At 37.6% G+C, this 26,293-nt stretch overlaps 5 protein-coding genes and 1 long non-coding RNA gene across 7 annotated transcripts; 3 read left to right on the plus strand and 3 right to left on the minus strand.

Moving 5' to 3' along the window:
* Positions 1–66: 66 nt before the first annotated feature.
* On the minus strand, positions 67–21,338 carry LOC117571670 (endoribonuclease dcr-1). Its single transcript, XM_034253910.2, has 9 exons — positions 20,774–21,338; positions 20,570–20,700; positions 7,259–7,436; positions 6,435–6,745; positions 5,673–6,375; positions 4,892–5,446; positions 4,407–4,581; positions 2,149–3,794; positions 67–2,089 (listed from the first exon to the last, which is right to left on the minus strand). Exons 1-9 carry the CDS (start codon positions 20,804–20,806, stop codon positions 653–655), a joined length of 5,169 nt encoding a protein of 1,722 aa, XP_034109801.1. The 5' UTR covers positions 20,807–21,338; the 3' UTR covers positions 67–652.
* LOC127565756 (uncharacterized) lies at positions 17,988–19,406 on the plus strand. 2 transcript variants are annotated; one of them, XR_007955113.1, is made up of 3 exons: positions 17,988–18,551; positions 18,860–19,068; positions 19,135–19,406. It is a non-coding gene; the product is annotated as an uncharacterized LOC127565756 (long non-coding RNA). The 2 variants fall into 2 exon arrangements; XR_007955112.1 differs by having other exon boundaries at positions 18,542–18,795.
* Positions 21,339–21,556: 218 nt separating the features above from the next.
* Positions 21,557–23,976, plus strand: LOC117571673 (tubulin-specific chaperone E). The gene is made up of 5 exons (XM_034253913.2): positions 21,557–21,905; positions 21,965–22,437; positions 22,497–22,920; positions 22,974–23,256; positions 23,315–23,976. The coding sequence occupies exons 1-5, from the start codon at positions 21,810–21,812 to the stop codon at positions 23,608–23,610; spliced, it is 1,572 nt and encodes a 523-aa protein (XP_034109804.1). The 5' UTR covers positions 21,557–21,809; the 3' UTR covers positions 23,611–23,976.
* Positions 23,977–24,071: 95 nt separating this feature from the next.
* LOC117571674 (GTPase Era, mitochondrial) lies at positions 24,072–25,438 on the plus strand. Its single transcript, XM_034253914.2, has 3 exons — positions 24,072–24,368; positions 24,427–25,126; positions 25,188–25,438. The coding sequence occupies exons 1-3, from the start codon at positions 24,105–24,107 to the stop codon at positions 25,373–25,375; spliced, it is 1,152 nt and encodes a 383-aa protein (XP_034109805.1). The 5' UTR covers positions 24,072–24,104; the 3' UTR covers positions 25,376–25,438.
* LOC117566781 (probable peptidyl-tRNA hydrolase 2) lies at positions 25,375–25,864 on the minus strand. Its single transcript, XM_034246324.2, has one exon. The coding sequence runs from the start codon at positions 25,772–25,774 to the stop codon at positions 25,454–25,456; it is 321 nt and encodes a 106-aa protein (XP_034102215.1). The 5' UTR covers positions 25,775–25,864; the 3' UTR covers positions 25,375–25,453.
* LOC117571675 (cytochrome c oxidase assembly factor 4 homolog, mitochondrial) lies at positions 25,860–26,191 on the minus strand. Its single transcript, XM_034253916.2, has one exon. It carries the CDS (start codon positions 26,052–26,054, stop codon positions 25,860–25,862), a length of 195 nt encoding a protein of 64 aa, XP_034109807.1. The 5' UTR covers positions 26,055–26,191.
* Between the last annotated feature and the right edge of the window lie 102 nt (positions 26,192–26,293).

Raw genomic sequence — 26,293 nt, forward strand, 5'->3', positions numbered from 1 at the left:
CGTATTACAAAGAAATTAAAGTAGTGGATATCGATGAGTTCCCCTCAATAAGAAAAGTCAATAAGATTTTTGTATAAAAAGTTTATTGTAAATATAAAAATTTGATTAAATTTACTAAGCAACAGGTGGGAACTAAAAAGGTTAAAATTTTGTATTATTTTGTTGAAGAAACAATTTTTGCATGATAACTGCATGCAAAACAAGTGAGAAAGCTACAGTCGAGTGTACTCGACTATGAGATACCCGCTACCCATTTGAATAAATTTTATATAAAAATATAAAATGGTCCGATAAAAAAATCTTTTCATTTTGAAATGGAATTTTCTCGTATGGGTTTGGTTTAATAAAAGTAACATTTTGTTTAAGTTTCATTGCTGAGGTATGAAATATACTGCACTTAATTACAGTATTAGTGATACCACAATTATCAAACCCATTCAACATTATTACAGTTAAAAATCATATTAAATTCGAAATGAGATTTTTTGATAACTAATAACAATCGGTTGCTTAGTATTAAATGTAGTGTACGCGAAAAATGGATTCGAGTGTTAATAAAATATTTTACCTATAAAGGTTTTTCACATTTGGAGTTCAATTATGGCTAGAACATGAAATAAAAACCAAATAAAAGATACGAGACATCTATAAATTAGGCCTCACATTTGGCCAGCTTCTGGAGAGCATGCTTAGCAGCTGACAGTTTGGCCTGCTGACCATTGCTGCCAAAGCCAATGACCTTAATGCTCTTCTCCATGCAGATGAACTGACAGGTGACCATGACACCGCCCTTGTCCGCCACGGGAGCACTAAAGCTGGGTTTGGCTAGCTTATGCTCCATTAGTTGTCGTATGGGATTAATCGGGACATTGCGCGAGAACTCGATCAGCTCGGGCTCAAACAACTTGTAGATGACTTGCCAAGTGGTCTCCAGATTGCGGCAATCCAGATAGACGGCAGCGATCAATGCTTCCAAGACATCACCCAATGCCTTTGGCACATCTACATTCTGCGAAATATTGTAGTCACCAACTGGAATCTCTGCATCTGTTGCAGTTATAGCATTTGATGATTCTGCAGCCAACTCATATTCATATTCATCATCGGAATCGAGGGGTTCCGGCTGCACGTCACGCTCCTCCATCAGGATGCGAACGTGATTGGTGACACGATGATTTTGCGACTCCTGGAATTGTACAAACCTCTGTATCGACTCCGAAAGCAATGTATTCTCTGCCAATATGAAGAAATGGAAGCGATGACGGACACAAATACAAGCGAGTGTTGTATTATTGACCAGGGCAGAGCGTAGATCCGTCAGCTGTCCCGGGGTCATACGTGTCTTATGCTCAAATATGTAAGCCGAGATGAGAAAATCCAGTATAGCATCTCCGATAAACTCCAGCTCCTGGTAGCAGCCCGTTAAACGATTTGTCGGATACGAGGGATGTGTCAGTGCCTGCAGTAAATAGGCACGATCCTTGAACGTATAGCCTAGATTTTGCTCCAAATTTACATGATTTATGAGAAAACCATCGATTTCCTGTTGCGATATATTCGCTCGCATACGTTTGCTTCCCAGTTGCAGATCCAGTAGGTGGGTCAATGGCTTGCCAATATCCGGCTTGCAAATGCCAAAGTATTCCAAGATGCGGAATCCATTGTGCAGTCCATAGTTCTTGACAATCACACCCAACAAGGCCTCCAGCGTGTCCGAGACCATCTTATCGGGCATGCTCACTCGTCCAATACAAAAGTTGACCTCACCACTAAAATCGAGACCGGCATGGGGCGAGTGCTGATTCGACTGGCAGCCTTCCACAAAATTGTTGTAGCTGTTAGTGCTGCATTGGCCTCTGCCAAACACTTCCTCCTCACTCAGTGAGATGTTGCGTAGATTATGGGGTCCCACCAGACCGCCGACATCAAGTTTATCCTTCCATATTGCGAGCACATTGTGCGGCAAGCTCGTGCTCGGCGGCATCCAAGTGTACTTGGGAGTGAACATTGTGCTGCAGATTCGCGATGGAATATCTGTTTCGCTGAGGCAATATAACAGGTTACGATTGGACACTAAATTGGACTTGACCTGCAATCAATGAAATGTAAATACTTCGATCTGTAGGAAAAGTGTAAGGGATGACTTACTTGTGTGAGAATTCCCTCATTCCAGGCCGGATACTTGTTGGCCAGATATAGTGAGGCACTAAATTTAAGGAAGCTGTCGCCGAGCAGCTCAAAGCGTTCCATGTCAAACACATCAACGCTACTTGAACTGGTAATGGCAGCAAGAAATTCACCCTGCTCAGCTGCCATTATATGATCGTTGGATTTGCTATGCTGCAAGACAGTCAGTTGAACCTTCTCCGCGGTACCAGCGGCTGGAAGGATTGCGGCCAAGTTGCGTTGGGGACTTCTCGGTGTGTTGTAAATGTTACCTTTGGGCATTTTAAACTGTGTCTTGGCCCAAAGCTCCTTGTCTTCTTGCTCCATTTTCTCTATTTGCAACAAGTTGCCGGAGGTAAAGTTGTAATAATAGGACAGTTCCACTGGATACGTGGCCATGATGTTTCGTGCAATATCCAGCGGTTCCATGTACTTTTGCCACGGCACTTCCAGGTCGGTGATCTCCAGTTTCTCCATTGACAACTCAACGCCCTTCGTGGGCAGAGGTTCCAGCAGCGGACGCGGCTCCTCATAATCATCGGCGTGCATAGCATTGCCCTGATAATCCACATTACGACGCAGCGACCAATCAATCTCCAAGGGCTTTGGCCTATAATTTAATCCATTTACTGGCAATTTGTCGATACCTAGATATTTGTTAATGCGAACGCGAAGTGTCTCCGCATGCAGCATGTAATGGATGCGACGCAAAATGCTCGGCAGAAACATAATCTTCACCCAGAGATCGCCTGGGAAGCCAAAATTGAAGCACAATTCGGGTATGAGCATCACTTTGGCGCGTGCCTTGCTCTGAGCCGAGTGTTTGACGCTCTGCTGGATGTAGAAGTTCAACTGGTCGGTCAGCTCACGCACCTCGAGAAGGAACTGCTGCTTGTGAATGACGTCGTTAATTAAGTGGCGATACTTGGACATAGTGAATGTGTAGTAGCTTTTGTCCTGGTGGTTCTCCTCCATCATGCTCATGGGCGTTAGTTCTGTGTGAACTTTGGTCACCAGCATCCGTTTCTTGTCATAATTATTATACCATTGCGTCACAATTTTGCCCTCATAGTCCTCGGGACGTGGTGCTGGCATGCTGGCCCGCTCGGCCAGGGTCGACTCTTGCGGTTTGGGCAATCGTTGAAATTGGTTAATTAGCTGCCAATCCAAGGCACCGCCGCCTGGTAACGGCGACAGGGGGACCACCAAAAATGAATTCTCTGCGCTACGACGATCGAACAAAAAGAATGATTGCCAAATGCGCAGCACATCGCGGAAGAGCATGACATGGAATCGTTGCAGCTGCTCCAGTTGCTCCTGGCTTTCAATCACAATCTCCAATGGCTTCTCCTCCACACGAGCTTGCAATTTGCCTTGATGACAGAATAGTGGCATCGCTGCCAGCAACGGCAGGCGCTTTCTCAAAAGCAATGCATAGCTACGAGGCGACTCTAGGGAGTCGTACATGTAGCTAGTGTAATCGTTCCTCTCGAAGTCCGCATCCAAGCTGATCTTGTATGCAAAACACTTTTCACCAACACGCGGCATGGCATCATAGAACTCCGTTGGACATTTAGTCTCATATGTGTGTATGTTGCTCAAAACTTGATCCTTGCGTTTGACCGTTACTAACAGTTGGGAATGGGTAAATTTAATAAGGATTAAACAAGTAAGAAAGCTACGTATACGCATACATACAATATATACATAGCAGGCGGTTTTGCTCATACAAAATATTTCTTTAATAAAACCCACAATTTTTATGTATAATTGTTGTAAATAGGATTTAAAAAAATTTTGTACCCCGAGCGGGCTCGAGCCCGAGCACCACAACATGCGCGGCTTGCACTCTACCACCTGAGCTATCGCATTGCTTATGAGCCCTTCATGCATACAGATACTAATATAGACGAGCATGTATATACGTATACGCATACATACAATACATACATAGCAATACATCTTTAATAAAATCCACAATTTTTATTTCTAATTGTTGTAAATACGATTAAAAAAAAAAAAGTTTGTACCCCTAGCGGGCTCGAACCCGAGTCCCCCGACTACCACAACACTAATATGCTTGCACTCCACCAATAGAGCTATCGCAGTGCCTCTTGCATGCAGATACAAATATAGAGGCGACCATGTATATATATACGTATACGCATACATACAACACTCAAAGTTATAATACCCTTCTACCCTATGGGTAGCGGGTATAAAAATCAAGGAATACGCACCATCGTCCCCATACTTCTTCCAATGCTCGAAATGTACGTTGGCGACGTCCGCAACTCGCTCGTTAATTGTTGTGGGCAAAAAACGTTCATTTAGCTCCCCCAACTCGTACAGCTTTTTGCAGGCATTGAATGCTGCTGAGATTTTCGCCAATCTCGAGCTGTTCATTGGATCGCTCTGCCAATAAAATGAAAAAAAAATTAACATAGAAAATTAAACAGAGCGGCACTTAATTCTTGATATATGCTTTCAACAACTATCACGATTATACCACAAACTATTTAGAACGTACAGTAAAATCTTCCTTATAGAACACATAAAATAGCAGAATATTCCGAAAAAAAAACTGTGTTGCGTCAAAATGAAGCCCAAAATTGGGGCTTTGGAGCGAGACTAAAATAATATTTTTAACTTACGTTTAACTAACTTCTAACTTATAGTCTTAAAGATCTAGATGATTGTACAGGACAACGGACAGAGAACTTACATAGATCGGTTCGTGCCATGACGATGTAAGTGGCAACGTTACAGAAACGATTGTCTTTTTTGCCCAGTTTGTGGTTATCTTCTTGCGATCCACTTCCTCCAACAGTTTGAACCAGGGAAGCACAATGCCAAACGCATCCTGCGGCAATTGTTGGCAGTAGCGATGCAGCAGCTGTAGAGCACTGCTGGCCAACAGTGTAGCGCCATTGGCATTAATAAAAGGAGAAATTTCGTCTGTGAAATGCTCGTTGATTTCATCCAATTGCGGCTCAACTCTCTCTAACACACGTTGTTTTAGATAATCTGCGATTTCGTTGTGAGCTTGACGATATTGAGAAATTTGAGTTGATACTTTCTGCGCGTCCATTTCCGCTGAGAACATTACGAAGGATGCATCCGCCGAGCGGGCCCGTCCCTTGGTCTGGACGTACATGTTGAATGTCTTGAGGGGATCCAATATGAGCACATAGTTGCAGGACTGCACATCGATACCCTCTTCCAGCACACTGGAGCACACAATCATGTTAGCTTCCCTATCGCGGAACTGTTGAATGGCCTGGAAGTTACAATAATCACAAAAGAGGAGCTTTTAATGATATATGTATATATAGAATATAAATTTCCAGCCCTCAATTGATTAAGTAATGCAATGATCTTCATTGAAGTAACTAATTTCTAAATAAACAGTACGATTTATTTTATAGTTATTAGTATCGATAAAGTACAATTTGAACTTACAATTTACGGTTATTTATGTATTCAAATAAAAATCAAAAACTCACCGACTTCTGCCATTTTCTTTCGAGCACGGCTTCAAAGTCCTGAAAGATGCCATGACATCCAACCATAAATTGTGGCACCAGCACGTTACGCAACTCCGGCGTGGCAGCAATAAAGTTAAGCAGCACACCATAAATGCATTTAGCGGTATACCGCCTCTCAACGAACACAAGACAACTGATGTCTCTGGGATTTTTATTGGCAAACGTATTTTTCAAATAATGCAGAAACATTTGCACCTTGGGCGTGGAGAAGTTCAAAATGATCTCTGCAGAAATGAGTTGATCGTCAGGCATATCGTCATCGTCGAGCATGTCACGTAATTTGGTCACCAGTAAATGTCGAATGCCTTCTGATGCCGTGATTGCTGCCCGGTATAAGTTGCGCAAGGCAAGAGTTTCGGCCTGACGACACTTGATCTCAAATTCGACCATCACGGACACAATGGCAATGGAACCCGCATAGATGCCATAGTTATTTACTTGGAAGAGGAAGTCGTTAAGCAGCCTTTTGATGTAACTCTTCTTATTTGGTTCTCGTTCGATATTCAAGCTCTTTGACATGCGTACCGGCTGATAACCAATATCGATAAGCTCCATAGTTTTCACAAATTGCATTATCCGAGTTTCTATATTCTTAATCAAATCGAAAGGGTTAGGCCCTGATTTATGTTTGATCAGTAGCTCTCGTGGCTTTGTTGAGTATCTGCAATAAATACAGGACATAATAGAAAAGTAAATAGCAGGTTGAGTTGAGTTTCTTACAGCATAACATTCTCCATTTCCTTTGAGTCCGAAACTGTAATGATTAGACCACGATAAGTGGTCTCTAGCTCTTTTAATTTCCTTGCCACATGCGTGATTTCGTTGCCCTTGATCAGAACACCTGTTAGACCAACAATACGGGGTATCGGTGTTCCAGGTGGAGCTATTTGCATCAATTTCATAATTTCGTGGTACGGATGCTTTCCTGTTCCATGATGACACTCGTCAAACACAGTAATACTCACTGATTTGATACTCATATGATTTTGCAGAAGCAAATCAAGTATTACCTGGGCAGTCCCAACTAGTACCTATTAATATAAAGCAGAATAAATCATAAATCACAATTATAATGTGTTCCGATCATAAATTCTAAATTTATTTATCGTTAATTATTATAATTAAACAGTAGTAGTATTAGTATTCTATAGCATTGTAAGAATTAATCTTAAAAGTTCCCTAAAATACAATTAACTATTTTCTTCGTCTGGACCCGTCTGGCATAAGCTTATAATTATAATTTTATTTAATTTACAAATATTTTAAGTATGGTAACTATAAATAATATAATATTGTTCATCACTTAATAATGTTTAAACGACAAAAAATTTTAAGCGATATAAAAACTAATTTTTATTATATTATTATTTATTATATATCTATTATTATATATTAAAATCTGTTGCTTTCAACAGAACCTAAACTGGCTCATGAGCTAAATATTCTGAACTTTTAAAATTTATTTGTTATCCATCAATAAAAGGAGTGATCTTTCCTAAAAAAAATTTACATCCATTCAATATGTTTTCGACCTATTCACTTACTTGATTATTTTCGATTTCTTCTGACCATTTGGCGCGGGAGAAGTTATCAGTTCCTTGCTCTCCAACATAGAATCCAACTTTGAAATTTGTGAACTTTCTTACACTCATTGCTTGTTGCCGAGCGAGCTCGACGGTGTTGCAGATGAAGAAAGCCCGTTGTCCGCCTTCTTTGATTGGTCTGTGTAATGTAAACAAATCACATATAAGAAAACTATCATATGCTCAAACGCGATATATATTTAAAAATATTTAGTCACTTTAGTTTTTTATTTTTATAAAAGGCAGAAGGAGGCATCTTCCACCATTTAAAGTATATATGTAAATACTTGTTCAGTATCAAAAGTCAAAACCAGACTGTCCGTATGAACATTTAGATCTTAGAGATTATCGCAGATTGAGTTATAATTATACCCGCTACCCATAGGGCAGAAGGGTATTATAACTTTGTGCAGGCAGGAAATGTATGTAACAAGTAGAACGAGGCATCTCCGACCCTATAAAGTGTATATATTCTTGATCAGCATCAACAGCCGAGACGATATAGCCATGTCCGTCTGTGTGTCTGTCCGTATGAAACACTGGATCTCAGAGACTATAAGAGATAGAGCTATAATTTTTTTTTCGACAGCATTTGTTATGTTTGCACGCAGATCAAGTTTGTTTAAAATTTTTGCCACGCCCACTTCCGCCCCCGCCAATAAAAAAAATCGAATAACAAGCGTAATTTTAAAGCTAGAATTTTGGTATATACAATAATTACTACAGTATTCCTAAAAATTTGGTTGCGATCAGATAAAAATGTTGGTTGTTATTAAAGAAATACTTTTGAATGGGCAAAAACGCCTACTTACTAGGGGTCTTAGTTGCTTTGGCTGACAATCTGGTATATTGTGCCGTCTATGGTATATTTTGAATGCGGTACTACATCGATATACCAAATGTATCATTCGGTATATTTTTAGTATTTTTGCACTATATTCGGTATATTTTAAGAAAAATACCGCAAAATATATGTCTTTTATTCAAAATGGGTAGCAGGTATCTCACAGTCGAGTACACTCGACTGTAGATTTCTTACTTGTTTTTAATGGTTTATATTTTTATATTCCCTTTTAAGCTTACTGGCAGAAGTAAGAGCTAACCGCGCATTGATTTTGATGATGGCTAGTGTGGTGCATGCACATATGAGTTCTTATTACACAACATAAATATTGAGCGGCAACACTTTGTTAGCCGAAGTCACAACACTTTGTTGTTATAACAATAATATACGCAGGGCATTGCCTATGTCACTCAGCGACAGCGTGCCAAGTGCCCAAACACATTTCAAGTGCATACGTAATATGATATGCACTCATTGCATTCACCACTTAGAGCCGAGTCTGCATGGTTCCCATGCTGACCGCTTACATACATACATATGTGCATGCATAACTCTGCGTGATTTACATACTGTAACTTTACTTATATATAAAATATATAAAACGGCTGCTCTGCCGCTGCGCCGACAGCTAGCAAGCCTTAGTGTAAGAAAACAAGAAAACATTCTAATAAAGACTCTGAACATGAGCAGTCCAATCTTTTAATTCCACACTAGAGTTAAATAGCACCTGCAAAATGGCTGTGTTGGCTCTAGTGAAAGGTTGCAAGCCCGGCATGTTATGGTGCTCGAGTTCAAATCCCGATCGAGAATACACGCACATTTTTTTAAAAAATATTTTGAGATTATTATCGCAATATGTTGCTTGTATTCAAAATGGGTAGCGGGTATCTCACAGTCGAGTACACTCGAGCTTTTAACTGTAAAGAAGATCGCACGCGACATAGTCAGAGAATTACCCATATATTTCGAGATCTATATTTTTTTTTTACTCTATTGTATGTTTTGAATGTAATAGTATACCGATATACCAAATATATATTATAATTCGGAATAGAGTTTTTTTGTACTCCATTGTATATTTTGAATATAATAGTATACCGATATGGGCAAATCCCACGTGTCGCACGCTACATTCGCACGATTTTATCTAATGAAAATCAATTTTTTGGGGGGTTTTTTTAAAGATTTACCCGTAAACTTTTGTTATGTGTTTAGAGTGAATTGAGAGTACTTTCGGAGGGTATAAGATTCAATTTCACTGGAGTCACTATTTTGAAAATAATTAATAAAATTGTGACGTGTCGCACGCTACACAAAGTGGAAGTTAGTTTCAAAATTTTCATTTCAAACGCAACCCTATGAAAGTTAATATCCTAAAGAAAGTTAAGAATATTAGTAGACAAAAACCGATCGTTTGGTCTTAATAATGTTTATAGATTTTTAGCAAAGCCGTAAACCCATTGTGTCGCACGCTACGTGTCGCACGCTACACTTTTCCGCTGGCATTAACATAAGACAAAAATCTTTTTATTTAAACTAAACATTATTTATTATATTCATAAATGTGCTTAACAATTATTTCAACGTGATTTACTTTTGATTTGTATGTGAGCCCAAGCAGAGGCAAAAAATTGTGAAGAATACAAAAGGGATTTGAAGGTGTGCGCAGAGCACGAATGTAAGTAAAATTATGAAAATTATAATGAAAATTGGGTTTGATAAAAATTTTTGCATTTATAATGATCGAAATTTCTTTTTTTGCTTTAAATTCTTAAAATTCGATATCTACTTTAATGCTCCATATATAAAAAAACATTACAAAATGTGAAATTTAAAAATTGGTCGCTGGTGGACTGTTTCTGGGATTTGCCCATATAACAAAGATATAATTCGGTATATTTTAAGAATTATCAAATAGTTTTGCTTTTATTGAAAATGGGTATCAAGCGCACTCGACCGTATCTTTTTCCATGTGTTGTTATGAAATAAAATAATTTTATTTAAAATAAAAATAATACAAACATTATTTGTATTTTTTTTTACTTAGTGCACATTGATTTATGGAAGTGGATAACGTTTATATACACAAACTTTAAGTTAAATTAATATTTAATTTATTTAAAATTGTACCAAATTTAAGAAAAAGGACTCCTCCATCACGCTAGTATTGAATGAATAAATAAAATTATGTTGTTTTAAAAAATGTTAAAATTTCATTACCTTGTTCGATATTATTTTTATTGTGGATATATATTTCACATGAAGTTTTTTATTTTATTCTGAAGGTGGTCTGTTAATTCACAAAACTCAAATAACAAGCGTCTATTCTTTGGCTGACAATCTGGTATATATTTCACTCTATGGTATATTTTGAGTGTGGCACCATACCGATATACCGAATGTATAATTTGGTATATTTTTAGTATTTTTGTGGTATATCATTTTTGTATATTTTGGGAAAAATATCGCAATATTTTGCTTTCACTTAAAATGGGTAGCGGGTATCTCACAGTCGAGCACTCTCGACTTTCTTACTTGTTTTTATTTTGCGGTACGACACTTGTTAATTAAAATACTTTTCAGTTGTTATCAATTATAATACTATTCTTTTCAATACACTTGGCCCTCGCTTAACATGAACTCTTTTACCACGAACTCGGTCTTACACGGTTACAAATTTGCTGCCATCCCCCTTTTAACACGCTAAAAACCTCGTTCTTACACGAGTTTTTGATAAAGGGCCATAATTCCATTCATTAAAGGCATATGGGCATTTCCAAAATCGCGCACGGGACATTCGTACGCGTTCAAAGTAAAAACACGGTAAAAAGGAAATGTTTTTTTTTCAACTGAAACGCTTAATGTATAGCATTTTATTAGCTCTTTCATTGGTGCAAAGATTGATGTTGGGTATTTTTTCATTTAGAAGATAATTGCAGAAGTCAAGTGATTCGCACGGGACACAAAACGGAAGTGGTTTAAGAGGTCAACCAATTCAAACGCAAATTTCAGCGAATCCAGAGGCAATATTTTAATGCAACTAATTTTAAACTTTTGTGCATTAATGCCTCTTTAAGAAAGTTATAATTTTTTTCAAAAATGACTTGTATTTTTTTTTAATTCAATTTGAAGTAATTTCGCACGGGACATCGCGCACGGGACATGTTTTATCGCCACTATTTTTATGTTATTATCATTGCCGTTGTTGGGAAATATTTAAAAATCCCACCGAAAAAATATTTTTAAATTAACAAAAATAGTGAATTTATTTATTTTTACCCTCTTTTGTAAAAAAAACTTAATACTTTAATAAATTGTTGTGTTTTTTTAAATCGATAAAGTTTAACTCCAATGTTTACATTAAATTAATTGTAATATAGATTAATGCATTCATTTATTATTTACGATATTTAATATTATTAATACATTTATTTAATACAAACAATAGTATATTGCAAGGAATAAGCAGTCCTCGCTGCCTTTACCTCGTTATATGACGTCGAAAAAAAATGAAACTTAGAAATACCCTGTATACTTCTTACCTCTCTCCATTTTTCGTCTAAGTTATATTTCAAAATATCTTTGTTAATTTCATCTGTTGACAAAAAAATTAGTTGTACACCTTTAACAAATGGGCAATTCTCGAAAAATGGTAAACCACGACCGAAAAAAAAAAATCTTCACATTCATCGTATTTTTTTGTATAATGTCATAAAGAAATATCCAAATTTTCATAATACAATGGATCCGTAGCATATCTCCGTTGTTTTTATAAAAAAATTTGCCTGCAAACTGAAAAAATGTAATTTTTTCACTTTTAGCTCCTTTTGTATGCATTTTTATGTTTTATTATTTCACAAAGAAAACATATGATATGTTTGCTCTTTTTCTACCAAATCTCTTAATAGCAATCCAATAAGATAAAAAATGCAAAGTGAGCGAAAAAATGTTCAATTACCTGTTTATTTTTATTTTGCTTCTTATCTATGTTCAAATCGTACGTTCGTGTCCGAAAACATCATTTTATTGTAATTGCTTCGCATTAAGTGCAAGCAGGTGAATGAAACTTCGCGTGTTAAGTTATTTTGGTATATATATTTTAAATATAAAAAATCGTTGGGGTTACTCTAACCAATCTTTTTTATTGATTGTCAAAGTAGCGTACGTTCGCGACCTTACCATAAGCCTATGTCGATTTTTACTAACGTCGCATGGATTTAAAAAAAAAAAAAATTTTTTTGTTTTTGGTTTTGAAAACTATGTCGTTTGCAGTTACTTACTTACGTTCGCGACCGGAACTTAATTAAATTAAAAATAAATAAATGGAGATATTTTCTTGGGAGCAGACTTAATAGAAAGCTACATGATTCTATTTTAAAAGTAAAGTTATTTCTTTAAAATATTCCGTCTCAATTCGCAGAGTTTTGCATTTTACTGTATTAAGCCAAAGTCGACTTCCATTTTGCGGCGTACGTTCGCAACCGCATGCTTTTTGACAATATTATGAAAATTAAAAATCGATAAGCCCTATAATTTACACTAACCAAAGAGCTAAACAAATGCTATCGAAGAGTAAAAAAAAAGTTTCAGGAAACGTTTGTTTTCGATTTTATTTTTTTAATTTATCTCGTACGAACGTACGTTCGCGACTTTGAGAAATGCCCATATTGGAGTTCACACTGATAAAAAGAGAATGCATCAGGTAAAACCATACTTCTTGATTTTTTCATCTGCCAAACTTTCCGTTCTACTACTGCTCCAACACCATCAACAGCTCCTTTCCCATGAGAGCTAGCAAAAAAATATTATCGTCAACTTGTCACTTATAACATCAAATGACTTTTAACGCATCGCAGCCAAGCTACACAAGTAAAAATGGTTACCTGCCGATAAATAAAATGAGCACTTTGTATCTCATTTTGACTTGTGAAGCCTATAATTTTTGGCAAAATCAATTTGAATCACCAATTCAGTTGTTTTCAAATTTTTTTTTGCTTCATCAAAATATTTTTGCTGGACTCTTTTGACAAAAAAATGAGTTTTAAAAGAGGGCTATGCCATTTCCAACTCAACATTAAGATCCGATAGAGTTGCATCGGTTGTTGAAAGGGCCATGGTGTTATTAATTTTGCGTCAATGCTGCCAACTTACTTCATCATTCATATTGTGTAAATATGAGAGAGGAATAAGTTGGTACTTATGTTCTGTACTTACAAACTTTAAATGATCACCAAAAATACAAATATTGTTTTTTCTCTAAATTTTTTTATATATTTACTGCGCGCATAAACTCTGTTTGAAAAAAAAAATTTGATGCAATTCGAGCAAGTGATTTGGATCTACTGATAAGAAATGTTGTTTTTCGGTCGCGCACGGGACATTAAAATAAGTGATAAAGCAAATCAAAATTTTTACCGTTATTGGTGATCACATGTTACTTTTTGCGTTCTCTTTCGTTTCTTGCAGTCTCCAAATAATTTTACAAAGCAAAAGACAAAGCATAATGCATTTATTTTAGAAGTTGTTATCAAAACAAAATATGCCCTACAAAAACATCATAATCACAACAGGTGCATTTGCATTCGAATATTTTGAAATCTATAAATGATAAATGCAAAATTCTTTCAAGTTTATTAAACTTGAATATTTCTTTATGTAACCATGTTAAAAAAAAATCATTTTCAAGAACTTTTAATTTTTTGGTCGCGGTGGACCTTTCTGTGGAAATGCCCATATGCATAATTCGCTCGCTCTCGCAGTCGCAGTCGGACGTGTTTTTTTCTTCCCTCTTAAACTTTGTGATTTTTCATTGAATTTCATATTTATTTACAATTAATATAACATTAATTTTACTCTCTCACTTGTGTTTAACTACAGATCGTTAAATCGCTGTGTGCTTTCTTGTATTTATTATATTATTATCATTTTTCTGGAAATATAACAACAAATTGTGTGGTCAAACTTTGCTTTGCTTTGTTAGCAAAACAATTCTGTTTTCGTTGCAGCTGCACTTTGTTTTTGTATTCTTGTTTACTTTCGGTCTCTTCCTTTTTCACTTGCTATTCTTTGCGCTCAACGCTGTTACAATAGTTAACTCTCCCTCTCTTGGTGTTGTTGTTGGCTATCGTCTATCTTGCGTCTCGCTCGACCCGCGCTTTACTCTCTTGTGCTTGTGCTTTGTGCTCTCAACGCTCTTTAGAATAGTAACTCTGAACGCGATATTGCTGGGTTTATACGGCAGACGCGAACTTGTTTTAAAGATATATGGCGGGCTTTAAAAAACTCTCCGATAGCTTTTCTGCTTTGGATTCTGGGTTTAAGAGTATGAAGCTCATGACCGAGTCTCCGAAGCGTAAAAAGGCCAATACGCGTCTGTCGATTACCCCAATCGAGCTTTCTGTCCCAGTTGATGTTCCAAGCTTATCTATACCACCTGCTGGGGAATTAATGTCGTTTAGTTCGTCCCTCAACCTTCGTCCCTCAACCTTCGGTAGCTCTGGATGTTCCAGATCATGACATTACGTCATTAAGATTGGAGTCTCCTGCTCCGGCTTCGATTTTGTTGTCGACTGAGATGGAGACGGTTGAAGAAATTCAACCATCACCATCCTCTGTTGAGATCGTTAGTGCTGTAACGATAGAAGAATCGCCTCCAGCTCCTACCTCAGTTGTCCGCAACACGTTAGTTGCAGTGCCACCTCTTAAGCAGATTTTCGTTTCAAGGCTTTCCCCTGATACGACATCTGATGATGTTCGGGCTTATATTAAGTCCAAATCCCAAGCCAGGGTTAAAGTAGATAAATTTAATTTCTCGTATGAACGGGAGATTTCGTCTTTTAAAATAAGTGTTCCGGCTGAACAATTTAGCATGAAGTGCAGTAAAGAGTTTTGGCCGGAACACCTATTAGTTAAAGAATTTGTTGCGAAAAAGAAAAATCGGTCTCCGGTTTCTCTTCCTAGTAGTGGCAAGAATTCGATTTCAAAGCCTTCTTCTATGTCTGTCAGTTCAAAAAACTAACATCCTCTTTACTTCTTGGCTATCAGAATGTAAGAGGTATTTGTAGTAAACTTACTGACTTATATTTAAATAGTGTATCTTTCCCTTTCAATGTCATTGCCTTTACTGAAACTTGGTTAAAAAATTACATCCTTGATACGGAAATCTTTTCTAGTAGATTTTCCGTATACAGACGTGACCGCAAGGTACGTCGCGGTGGTGGAGTTTTAATTGCAGTAGATGCTCAATTAAATTTGATTGAGCACACTTCTGATATTGAGCTAGTGGCTGTTAGATTATCCTTTGGTAGTTTTAACATTTTTATTTCTTGCTCATATATCCCCCCTGCTTCAGATGATGCTTTCTATTTAGCTCATTTTTCTATTATTAATAACATTTCTAATATGCTTTCTGATCGTGATCACTTTATAGTCCTTGGTGATTTTAATATTGCTGGGGTGTCATGGCATTCCGCCAAGAATCTAAATGGACTTTGCCCCTCTGTATCCCATGTTTTTATTGATAGTCTCTTCGGGGTATCATTGTCTCAGATTAATGGTATTCCAAATTTCTTAAACAGGTCTCTAGACCTTATTTTTGTTTTAGACCCAGATTCATGTTCTCTATCGAGAATATCTCCTATATCTTCCCCTGAAGACCCTTACCATCCCACTTTGGAAATTATGTTGGAGCTCCCATTTATTGCATCAGAGTCGAGTGTACGTTGTGGTGAGCTTTCGCGTTGTTTTCGGAAAACCGATTTTGAGAAACTTGCTCTTGCTTATATCTCAAGCTGACTGGTCCCAACTTTCCTTGTCTACGAACTTGAATATAGCGGTTGAATTTTTTTATTCTACTTTGAACTCGCTATTTGATGCTTGTGTTCCATCAAGTATTCCACATTTGTCTGATAAACCCTTATGGTTTACCAAGAAATTATCGAATTTAAAAAATCGTAAGTCGAGGCTTTACAAAAAAATTAAAAGGAACTGGCTCTTCTTTTGATTTTCTCCGCTATTCTGTTGCTCAAGCTGCTTTTCGCACTCATAACAATGAGTGCTATAATAATTATTTGAGTAGGTGCAGAATAAGATTTCAGCGTGATCCAAAGCGATTTTACGACTTCGTTAACTCGAAGCGTAGATCCGCGTCATCACCAGCATTTATGTCTTTGGAGAATATGACAGTATCTCATGGTCATGATGTTGCCGATTTATTTGCGGACTTTTTCCAAACGGCATATTCTGTCCCAAGTTCTCAAAATTCATTTTCTTATCCTTATCAGTTAAATTCATCTAATTGTATTTTTGGTCCTTTAATTACTGAAAGCTCTATTTTAACGGAACTATTGGCTATAAAACCTATTTTTTCGGCAGGTCCGGATGGAGTACCTAGTTGTGTGCTGAGGTATTGTGCTGGTAGTATCTGTAAACCGCTTTTTAAATTGTTTGAATTATCCGTTAACTCATGTTCTTTTCCTAAAATCTGGAAAAAATCATACATTATACCTATCCTAAAAAGGGAGTAAATCTAAAGTTCAAAATTATCGCGGTATAACTAAATTGTCTGCGATTCCGAAAGCATTTGAAAAAATTATAACTTCTCAACTGCAACATCTGTGTAAATCTATAATTTCACCTTACCAACATGGGTTTGTGAAGTCTAGATCCACTTCTACTAACTTATTGGAGTTCTCTTCTATTGTAATTAAAGGATTCGAGAATAAAATGCAAACGGATGTTATTTACACCGATTTTAGTAAGGCTTTTGACTCTGTTAATCATCACCTCTTACTGTATAAGCTTAATGTTTTAGGGTTTCCTCATAGCCTAATTGAGTGGATATCCTCATACCTTTTCAACAGAATTCAGAATGTGTATTATAATGGTTTTGTATCTAAATGTGTCCAAGTCACTTCTGGTGTGCCCCAGGGCAGTCAATTGGGTCCTCTATTGTTCACTTTGTCCATAAATGATCTTCCTTCTGTTACCTGACCTTAATCGTCTGGAATCTTGGTGCAGAGTAAATATGTTACATCTCAACTGCAATAAGTGTAAGTTCATGACCTTTTGTAGGGGTTCTTCCCAGTTAAATAACTATGTGTTATATGATACCCCTCTTGAGCGAATTGAAGGTGTGAATGACTTAGGGGTTCTGCTTGATGCAAAACTAAAATTCGATAAACATATTCTGTCTGCTGTAAATAGGGCCATGGGTGTTCTGGGATTTATAAAACGCTGGCCGAAAGAGTTCAATGATCCCTACATCACTAAGACTTTATACGTCTCACTGGTTCGTCCTATCCTTGAGTACGGATCTCTTGTCTGGAATCCCCAGTATAGGGTTTATCAAGATAGGATTGAATCGGTGCAGAAACAATTCTTATTATTTGCTCTTCGTAGTTTAAATTGGAATCCTAATATTAGATTACCACCGTATCACAGTAGACTTATATTACTAAACCTTCCTTCTCTTTCTGACCGTAGAACTATGCAAGGTGCTGTTTTTATACAGAGACTAATTAATGGTGAAATAGACTCTTTGGAGCTGTTAAGTCAAATAAGTTTTGCAGTTCCTCTCAGGATCACTAGGAATTTTCTTCCCCTTCTCATTTCACGTAGATCTACTAACTTTGCATGCCATAATCCCTTCCGTATTCTGTGTGTGAACTATAATAATCTCAATAACGTAGTTTGCTCTAGTAAATCTATTCCTATGCTTAAAACCTTATTATTAGCTTATTTATCGAGTATTTAATTGTTATTTATCTTATTATACATATATTCTAATTATACCCGCTACCCATAGGGTAGAAGGGTATTATAACTTTGTGCCCGCAGGAAATGTATGTAACAGGTAGAAGGAGGCATCTCCGACCCTATAAAGTATATATATTCTTGATCAGCGTCAACAGCCGAGACGATCTAGCCATGTCCGTCTGTCTGTCTGTGTGTCTGTGTGTCTGTCCGTCCGTCCGTATGAACACCTAGATCTCAGAGACTATAAGAGATAGAGCTATAATTTTTTTTCGATAGCATTTGTTATGTTTGCACGCAGATCAAGTTTGATTCAAATTTTTGCCACGCCCACTTCCGCCCCCGCAAATCAAAAAAATCGAATAACAAGCGTAATTTTAAAGCTAAAGTTGCGAATTTTGGTATATAAAATAACTACTGTAGTAGTTATGATTCCTGAAAATTTGGTTGCGATCAGATAAAAGTTGTGGAAGTTATTAAAGAAATACTTTTGTATGGGCAAAAACGACTACTTACTATGGGTCTGAGTTGCTTTGGCCGGCAATCTGGTACATTGTGCCGTTTATGGTATATTTGAATGAAGGCCAGCGGCTGCGAAAGCCGCCCTGATGGTGCCCTGCATCTGGAGTATGATTTCGTTTCTTCCAAATTATTGAGGTAATTATTCCAAAGGTATCTAAGTTATTGTACATTATTATTTAAGCTTCATTTCGAGTTGTCATTGAATCTAGATCTAAATTACAACTCAATATGAAGTTTAAATAATATTGTAAAATAACTCAGATACCTTTGCAAATATAATCTTAGTAAGGTTATCTAGACGACTGTATAGTCTAGAGATTACAGAGCTCAGAGTCAGTTCAAATAAAATATTTAAATAAAATGCTCCTCAATTTCTCAAGTATGTCGGTTGTGAACATTTATGTAAATATATTTTTGAAATATTTTATTTTGTTTATTTATAGTTCTTCCCCGACAAGCATCATCCAGTTTAATCGAACCCTAATCCGAATCAGCATCAATAGAACCCATAAATTGGTTTCTCATGGAGTCTTTTCGTAAAGAGCCGGAAAAAGACACTTATAGTATTTGCAGACAACGAGAAACGGTCAACAGTTATTTGCGAGCTCTGATTTTGATTCATTCTAAATAAAAGTTGAGCTTGATCAGAAAGGTAATGTTAATGGTATGATGAAACAATTGTGTGAGTTATACTAATTAAATTGAAGATTGATTTCAGAGCTATTCTGTTTACATCAGATGCTTACCAAGCCTGTGCCGTCGCTCTTTACAATCTAAAGCAAGCCTCTTCTTCAGAGCTCTGGGAGAATGTGTCCTTACTATGTATTGGCATGACTGAAGAATTGCCAAAAATATACTGTTCCATTCCACCCACTTAAGAGAATTTATTGCTTCTGCAATTCTTTTGAGCTCACCTATTATGTCTTATTATTAATTTAATAATACTTTAATAATAATAATACTAATAATTTAAAATAAATAATAATTTCTATGAATGGTATGAATGTGTTTAGTAAACAATCGTCTATGTAACCTTACTAAGATTATGTTGCAAAGGTATCTGAGTTATTTTACAATATTATTTAAACTTCATTTCGAGTTGTCATTGAATTTGATAGATCTAGGTGGGTTTTTATATTATTATTATATTTTATTATTATAACTTTGTGCCCGCAGGAAATGTATATAACAGGTAGAAGGAACACCTAGATCTCAGAGACTATAAGAGATAGAGCTATAATTTTTTTCGATAGCATTTGTTATGTTTGCACGCAGATCAAGTTTGTTTCAAATTTTTGCCACGCCCACTTCCGTCTCTGCAAATCAAAAAATCGAATAACAAGCCTAATTTAAAAGCTAGAGTTCCCCATTTTGGTATTCTATAACTACTATAGTAGTTATGATTCCTGAAAATTTGGTTGCGATCAAATAAAAACTGTGGAAGTTATTAAAGAAATAATTTTGTATGGTCAAAAACGCCTACTTACTAGGGCTCTTAGTTGTTTTGGCCGACAATCTGGTACATTTTGCCGTCTATGGTATATTTTGAATGGTGTGCTGTATCGATATACCAAACATACCATTTGGTATATTTTTAGTATTTTCGGTATATTTTGAAAATGATACCGCAATATTTTGCCTATATTAAAAATGGGTAGCGGGTATCTCACAGTCGAGCACACTCGACTGTAACTCTTACTTGTTTTTAATTTAATTTAATTAGCTGTCCAGCGTCTTTTAATATTTATTCGCGGTTTTCGTTTAATGCATGCTGTTCACAAATTTATTTTGTTTTGTCCGCGCGTCAACAAGCCCGTGCTTGGTATCGCTGGGCCACTTGATGGTACTGCCGTTAGTACGTCAACGTCCAAATAAATAAATAATAACTTTTGGTTAATTTTGAACAAATGTTATGTATGAAACTTTAATAAAGACAGACGAGAATTTCTAGGAACGTAACCCTGTTAAGCGAGGGCCAAGTGTATACAAATACAAATATTATTTATACATGAATTTGCCGCATGAAATTTGAAGCAGACTTTATGTGCCCTACTTCACAATTGGTTTCGATTTTAAATTTCATAATTATTCTTAGCTTTAAAGATTTTAAATAAGTAAATAAAATTGAACAATACATTTTGAAATTCACTTACTTGTCAAAGTTTTTGGAGAAACGCTTCAGTGTCATGATGGCCACGTGAGTCTTGCCAGCGCCAGTTGGCAAGTACACAATTCCATTATAACTTGTCAGATGGACAACCAGACGCTGTTGGTAGTCTCGCGCCTGATGAGCAAAGTAAAAAAATATATCACATACACTAAATTCATTTTGAACAATATTTAAAATTTTCACTTACCTGGATTTTACCATCGTCCTGATTTTCAGTCATATTTTGTATTTTTTCAATAAAAAAGTCTAGAATCTTCCAAGAAGGGGCTCACCATACATGTACGATTGCAATTCGATTGCTATTGCATATGACCGTCGTTGTTCTCTTCTCACTTCTTCCTTTCGTCTTACGAGACGCTGACGTGGCAATCAGAAACTCTGTGGATGGCTTTGTATTTGCAATATTCCACCCGCGTTAGGAAATTTCGTTTTCGGGGATGCACCGTTTTCAATCATACGCGTACAACATACATACATATACCTGTTTATTCACCCCCACCAGTATTTATCATCAAAACAAATTTTTTTTACCGGCTTATCGCGTTTTATCACACTACGTTGATAGTTATATGTGCTAAAATATTTCTTATTTCTTAATGCACATTAGACATTTACAATATAATGTTATTCGAACCACACGTCGTACAAAAATATTACGCACAATTCCGTTCAAGCGCACGAACAAAAAGATATTTTGACTAAATGGGCCTTAATAATAAACTGCTAATGTCAGCTGTTTTGGACTAGTATCGATACTTTGAAGTTAAAGTATTTTGCACAACATTAAATATACTAATAATGGAAATGTGGCCAATATTCAAAGTATTTGACATTTTTGGGTTGAGAAATTAAGAATATTATTCAAGTCAGCATAAAATTTGCTGATAACCAAAAATGTACTCAAAAAAGCTTCATTATGAGTGAGTAGCACAAATTAATGGAATAATATACCGAAAAATAGTTATCTGGTGTATGTTTCCATATTAAATTTGCGGTCACACTGGTCACACAAATAACATAAAGAATTCGTCATTTCGTTGCAAAATATCTTCTTAAATTAGGACCTAGCCGTGTTTATTTCAATGTTTTAATGCCAACTAGAATTGTTGTGCGCTGGCGTCAGTGTTAAACGAAAGCTTGTCTTTCTGATTGAAATTATTTGTTTATTAAACATAGATAGTTTACGCTGCCAAGCAACAGCAATACCAACAAAAACAACAACAATGGTTGGAATTATTGATGAGGCGCAGCTGTTTTATCCGTTGGGTACACGCATCAAAATAGGCAATAATTATGGCACTGTCAAATACGTAGGCGAGGTGAGTGATCAAAAATATGCATTTCCATTCACAAATATTAATTGGTATTGCGTATGCAGGTTTGCGGACACGCGGGCACTTGGTTAGGTATCGAATGGGATGAGGGGATGCGGGGCAAGCACAATGGCATTGTTGATGGCAAGCGCTACTTCCAAACGCAGCTGCCCACAGCTGGCAGTTTCATCAGACCTGGTAAGCTGGGACCCTGCGCAACACTAGAGGATGAGGCACGCGAACGTTATTTGAATTATGACTCTAGCAATGTGGATGTGTCGCTTATACGTGAGGCGCAGGCGTCAGTGCAAGCATCGTTATTTGAGGTGGTTGGCATGGATAAGATAGCACGCAAGCAAAGTAAATTTGAGCAGCTGTCGGAAGTTAGTGTGGATGAGACTCCAGTAAATGCAGCCGGTTACTTGAAGGATCTGACACAGCTTACAACGCTGAATGTGAGCCACACCCTGATCTGGAATTGGCAGATTGTTGCTAGCATAACCGAGCAGCTGCCAATGCTTAACAATTTGAATTTGAGGTAATTTTGCTCGCTTTCACATGCTTTTCTCTGTTCACAATTTCTATTTGGACATGCAGCTCCAATCGATTAGTGCTCCCTACAGAAGCGGAAATCAGCAAGTTGGAGCCGGCGTTTCGACAGTTAAGGCATATTAATCTACGTAATTGCGGCTTTACGGACTGGAAGGATGTTATGCAGACGGCATTACTTTGGCCGGACATTGAATCGCTGGGCTTGCAGGAGAACTCCTTAAGTCAACTGTTGGAGGTGGACTGCAATCGGATATTTAGGCAGCTGCGTGAACTAGATTTGCATCGTACAAAATTAATGGACTTTGACCAAGTGTGTAAGCTGGGCAACATAGCCACGTTGCGATTGCTCAATCTCATGGAGAATGGCATTGAACAGTTACAATTGCCGGACTGTGAGCCACATTCCAAGCTTAATTTGTTTGTAGCAATGGAGCAGCTTAATTTGCTGCATAATCCAATATGGAATGAGGTAAGATTAGTGATAAATTAATTAATTTGCGATGTTAAGAGCTGTATTTGCAGGCTGAAGCATTCAATGAATTGGACAAGTTGCCACAATTAAAACGCATAAATATGAGTCCACACTTAAAGTCGAATTTTGATGAAATGTTTTCCAAGGCTGTAGCTAGCATTGGAGGCTTACAGTTTGTCAATAAAGCGAAAGTCACAGCCGAGGAGCGACGTGGTGCAGAGTACGATATATGGAAGAAGCATGCGGTGGATTGGTTGCAGGCATCCAAATTGGGCGCCGATGCTCTTAGAGAGTTTTACAAAAAACATCGCACATATTTGATGATAGTCAATAGTAAGCCACTCATAAAATACTCAATTACAATTGATTTTTAATAGTCGACAATTTACAGAATATGGATCACCCGCTGATTTTGTGCCGCGCATACAAACGAAACAATCGAATCTCATTAAGGTCCGGATACAGCATCAGCCCAGTGGTGAAATTTGGGAGAAAAAAGTGCCCCGGATGATAACTGTGCAAACGTTGCAAGGGCTGGTCATGAAACGTTTCCGTTTATCCGGGGACACACCCCAACTTTGCTATGTTGATGCCAAGCATCCCGAGCTGGTTGTGCCTTTGGAGAATAATGCCAAAACACTTGATTTCTATTCGGTACAGGAACATGACACTGTTCTGGTTCAGTAGTGATATTGGCTCAGTGTAATGTGATTCCTTTAATCTATTGTGGTTCTCCTTTATTTCGTATTTAATTGTGGTATTTTAGTTGTAATCGAGAAATTGTAAAAATTCTGAAAAAGTTTTTGATGTACTAAAAATGTACGAAAAATAGGATACAAATAGAAATCCGATATGAAATACAAAATTTATAATGTTAGTGTTAGGTGCTTAAGTTCAAATTCCCAATACCGATGATATATTAATTTTTGTTCTGTTTTACAAACTAAAATTTAACGTTCATTAACCAAAATTTCAATGTCACGTTTTTTATTTTTATTAATGACTATCAAGTTATTTTTGCAGCTTATGCAAATAAATATAAAATGCAGTTGATACAAATATTTTATTTACTTGTTCAAGAATCGATTTTATACTCTACGTACTTGCTTTAGCAATCGATATTTGTACGTTCAGATTGTGACAATCAATAATCGATAACTTTGCCAGTCACACTTTGCGCGATGTTTTGTTATGGTGTAAGAGGTTCTTTAATATTGCTTAATTGCAATAAAGCCGTTTTTGCACCTTTACTTGCGCGAACTTTGTCCACCACAGCGGATACCAGTGGCACTAATGTAGAGGCTAAACTGCCACCGCCTCCAACAGAAGCAGCAAACAGTGATGGTCAACCAAACACGCAGCAGCAAAGATCGCTCCACATAGCCGTCATTGGAGTTCCGAATGTGGGCAAAAGTACCTTCATCAATAATATTGTCAATCATAGAGTGAGAGCGTGTGCATAGTTTCATTAGGATGACTAACTTAATTTGTTCGCATTTTAAGGTATGCCCCACATCCGCCAAGGTGCACACGACGAGGCAATCGAACACAGCCATTTGCACATTTGGACAGACGCAGCTCGTCTTCTACGACACGCCCGGCCTGGTGACACAGCGCGAGATCCGCAAGCACCACTTGGACAAGAGCTTTAAGAGCGCCTATCGTCATGCCATTCAGCACTCGGACATTGTGGCCGTGATACAGGATGCCTCGAATAGTTGGACGCGTAAAGAACTTCATCCCACTGTGCTAGATACGCTGAAGGCTTATGCTAAGCTGCCAAGTTTTTTGATACTTAACAAGATAGATGCCTTGAAGTCGAAACGTGTGTTGCTCGACTTGATTAAGACGCTAACAAATGATACGTTGCAAGGAAGAAGAGCAGGAAAAAAATCAAAACCACGGGAGCCTCAAACAGTGGTCGCGGATTGTACACCTTTAAGTGAGCGTGAGACTAGTTGGAGCCACTTTAGCGATGTATTTCTGGTATCCGCACTGACGGGCAGTGGGCTGCAGGAGTTGCAGGATCATTTCATTAGCGCAGCTAAGCCAAGACGCTGGGAATATCCCGCTGATGTTTATACGGATGCCTCTCCAGAGACGCTAATTGTTGAAAGTGTTCGTGCCCGCTTGCTGGACTATCTGCCGCAGGAAATACCCTATAATCTGGAGTGCATGATCGAGTACTATAATGTGGAGAAGCGTATGCTGAATTCAAAATTCAAATGTTTATGGATATAATAATTGGTATTTTTGAATTACAGATGTCGTTTACACCTCGGTGCTGGTCAAGTGCCCTACGCCACGTATTGAGCGCTTGATTTGTGGGGAATCCAATGGCAAACTTCGCCAGATAACTGAGCGAGTTACATCGGATTTGGTGGAAATGTTTGGTCAAGCAGTTTCCTTAACCATTTCCACGATGTCGGGCGGCAAGAGAACAACAGCTTGAGCAAACGAAAAGTCAAGTTTGGTTTGGTTGTTTATATTAAATGTAATATTGTTTTAACAGTAATGTCCACCTCTCTATTTACAATAGTTTTAAGTGAGCAACCAGTTTGTCAAGATCCGTGGCTAGGGCAGGTCCCAAGCCCAACACTGTCGCTGTGCCGGCTTCCAGTTGTGTGCGTCCCGCGTCTCTAACCAGTTGAGCAACCACGTTTGCCTGCTGGGCTTGATGTTGCAGGTCGTGCAACTGCTCGTAGCTATCCACACGCAGAACAATTTTTGGCTGCCCCATTCGGCACCAACGTTGTAGTACTGCCGCCTGCGATTCGCTGCCTTGAGCTGCACTTTGATAACACATGACAGCTGCATGAGCGCATTGTGCTGCAGTCTTGCCCTTGCTCATCTTGAGGTCGCCACGCACGATAAGCGCAAGTTTTGTTGGCTTGCCGACGACGGCGACACTGGTGCTGACAAGTTTCTGTATTATCTTACTTAACATTGGCGTATTTCTTGCTTTGCTCATCCACATACTTTTGCATGCACGCTTTGAACTCTTTAACTTTGTCTTGACACGTGCGCCAGTCGCCGGTCTCTGCTATGCACTCCTGAACTTTATAGTGTAGCTCAATGCAGCCGGTTTTCTTAAGCATTAGTTCAACGGGATCCTGCTCCACCGCAGACATTTTAGACAGCTCCCTTGAATGTTATGAAATAACTTCAATCGCCCGCAAGCCTGCAGTCAGTCTTTCCCACAATCAGCTGAGCAAACAGTGTGACCGTAGATGGACTGTTTAAATCCACGGGGTTCATAGAAAAATGCTCAAAAATACCGTTTTGGTTCAAGTTTAATTTTTGCGGGCTTTGAAAGATTCTAAATTTAATTGAAATTAGGAAGAAATGTAAAATATGCTGTCCCCCTTTT

Source organism: Drosophila albomicans, chromosome 3 (assembly GCF_009650485.2).
Source record: "Drosophila albomicans strain 15112-1751.03 chromosome 3, ASM965048v2, whole genome shotgun sequence".
In the NCBI taxonomy this organism is placed as follows: domain Eukaryota; kingdom Metazoa; phylum Arthropoda; class Insecta; order Diptera; family Drosophilidae; genus Drosophila; species Drosophila albomicans.

Coding starts and splice junctions, on each gene's coding strand:
- LOC117571670 (XM_034253910.2), bottom strand. CDS start 20,806: ATGACTGAAAATCAGGACGATGGTAAAATCCAG. Junction 6,746..7,258: donor AAGAAATCGAAAATAATCAA/GTAAGTGAATAG, acceptor TTATATTAATAG/GTACTAGTTGGGACTGCCCA. Junction 2,090..2,148: donor ATGAGGGAATTCTCACACAA/GTAAGTCATCCC, acceptor CATTGATTGCAG/GTCAAGTCCAATTTAGTGTC.
- LOC117571673 (XM_034253913.2), top strand. CDS start 21,810: ATGGTTGGAATTATTGATGAGGCGCAGCTGTTTTATCCGTTGGGTACA. Junction 21,906..21,964: donor CTGTCAAATACGTAGGCGAG/GTGAGTGATCAA, acceptor TTGCGTATGCAG/GTTTGCGGACACGCGGGCAC. Junction 23,257..23,314: donor ATATTTGATGATAGTCAATA/GTAAGCCACTCA, acceptor GACAATTTACAG/AATATGGATCACCCGCTGAT.
- LOC117571674 (XM_034253914.2), top strand. CDS start 24,105: ATGTTTTGTTATGGTGTAAGAGGTTCTTTAATATTGCTTAATTGCAAT. Junction 24,369..24,426: donor ATAATATTGTCAATCATAGA/GTGAGAGCGTGT, acceptor TCGCATTTTAAG/GTATGCCCCACATCCGCCAA. Junction 25,127..25,187: donor GTACTATAATGTGGAGAAGC/GTATGCTGAATT, acceptor TTTGAATTACAG/ATGTCGTTTACACCTCGGTG.
- LOC117566781 (XM_034246324.2), bottom strand. CDS start 25,774: ATGAGCAAGGGCAAGACTGCAGCACAATGCGCTCATGCAGCTGTCATG.
- LOC117571675 (XM_034253916.2), bottom strand. CDS start 26,054: ATGTCTGCGGTGGAGCAGGATCCCGTTGAACTAATGCTTAAGAAAACC.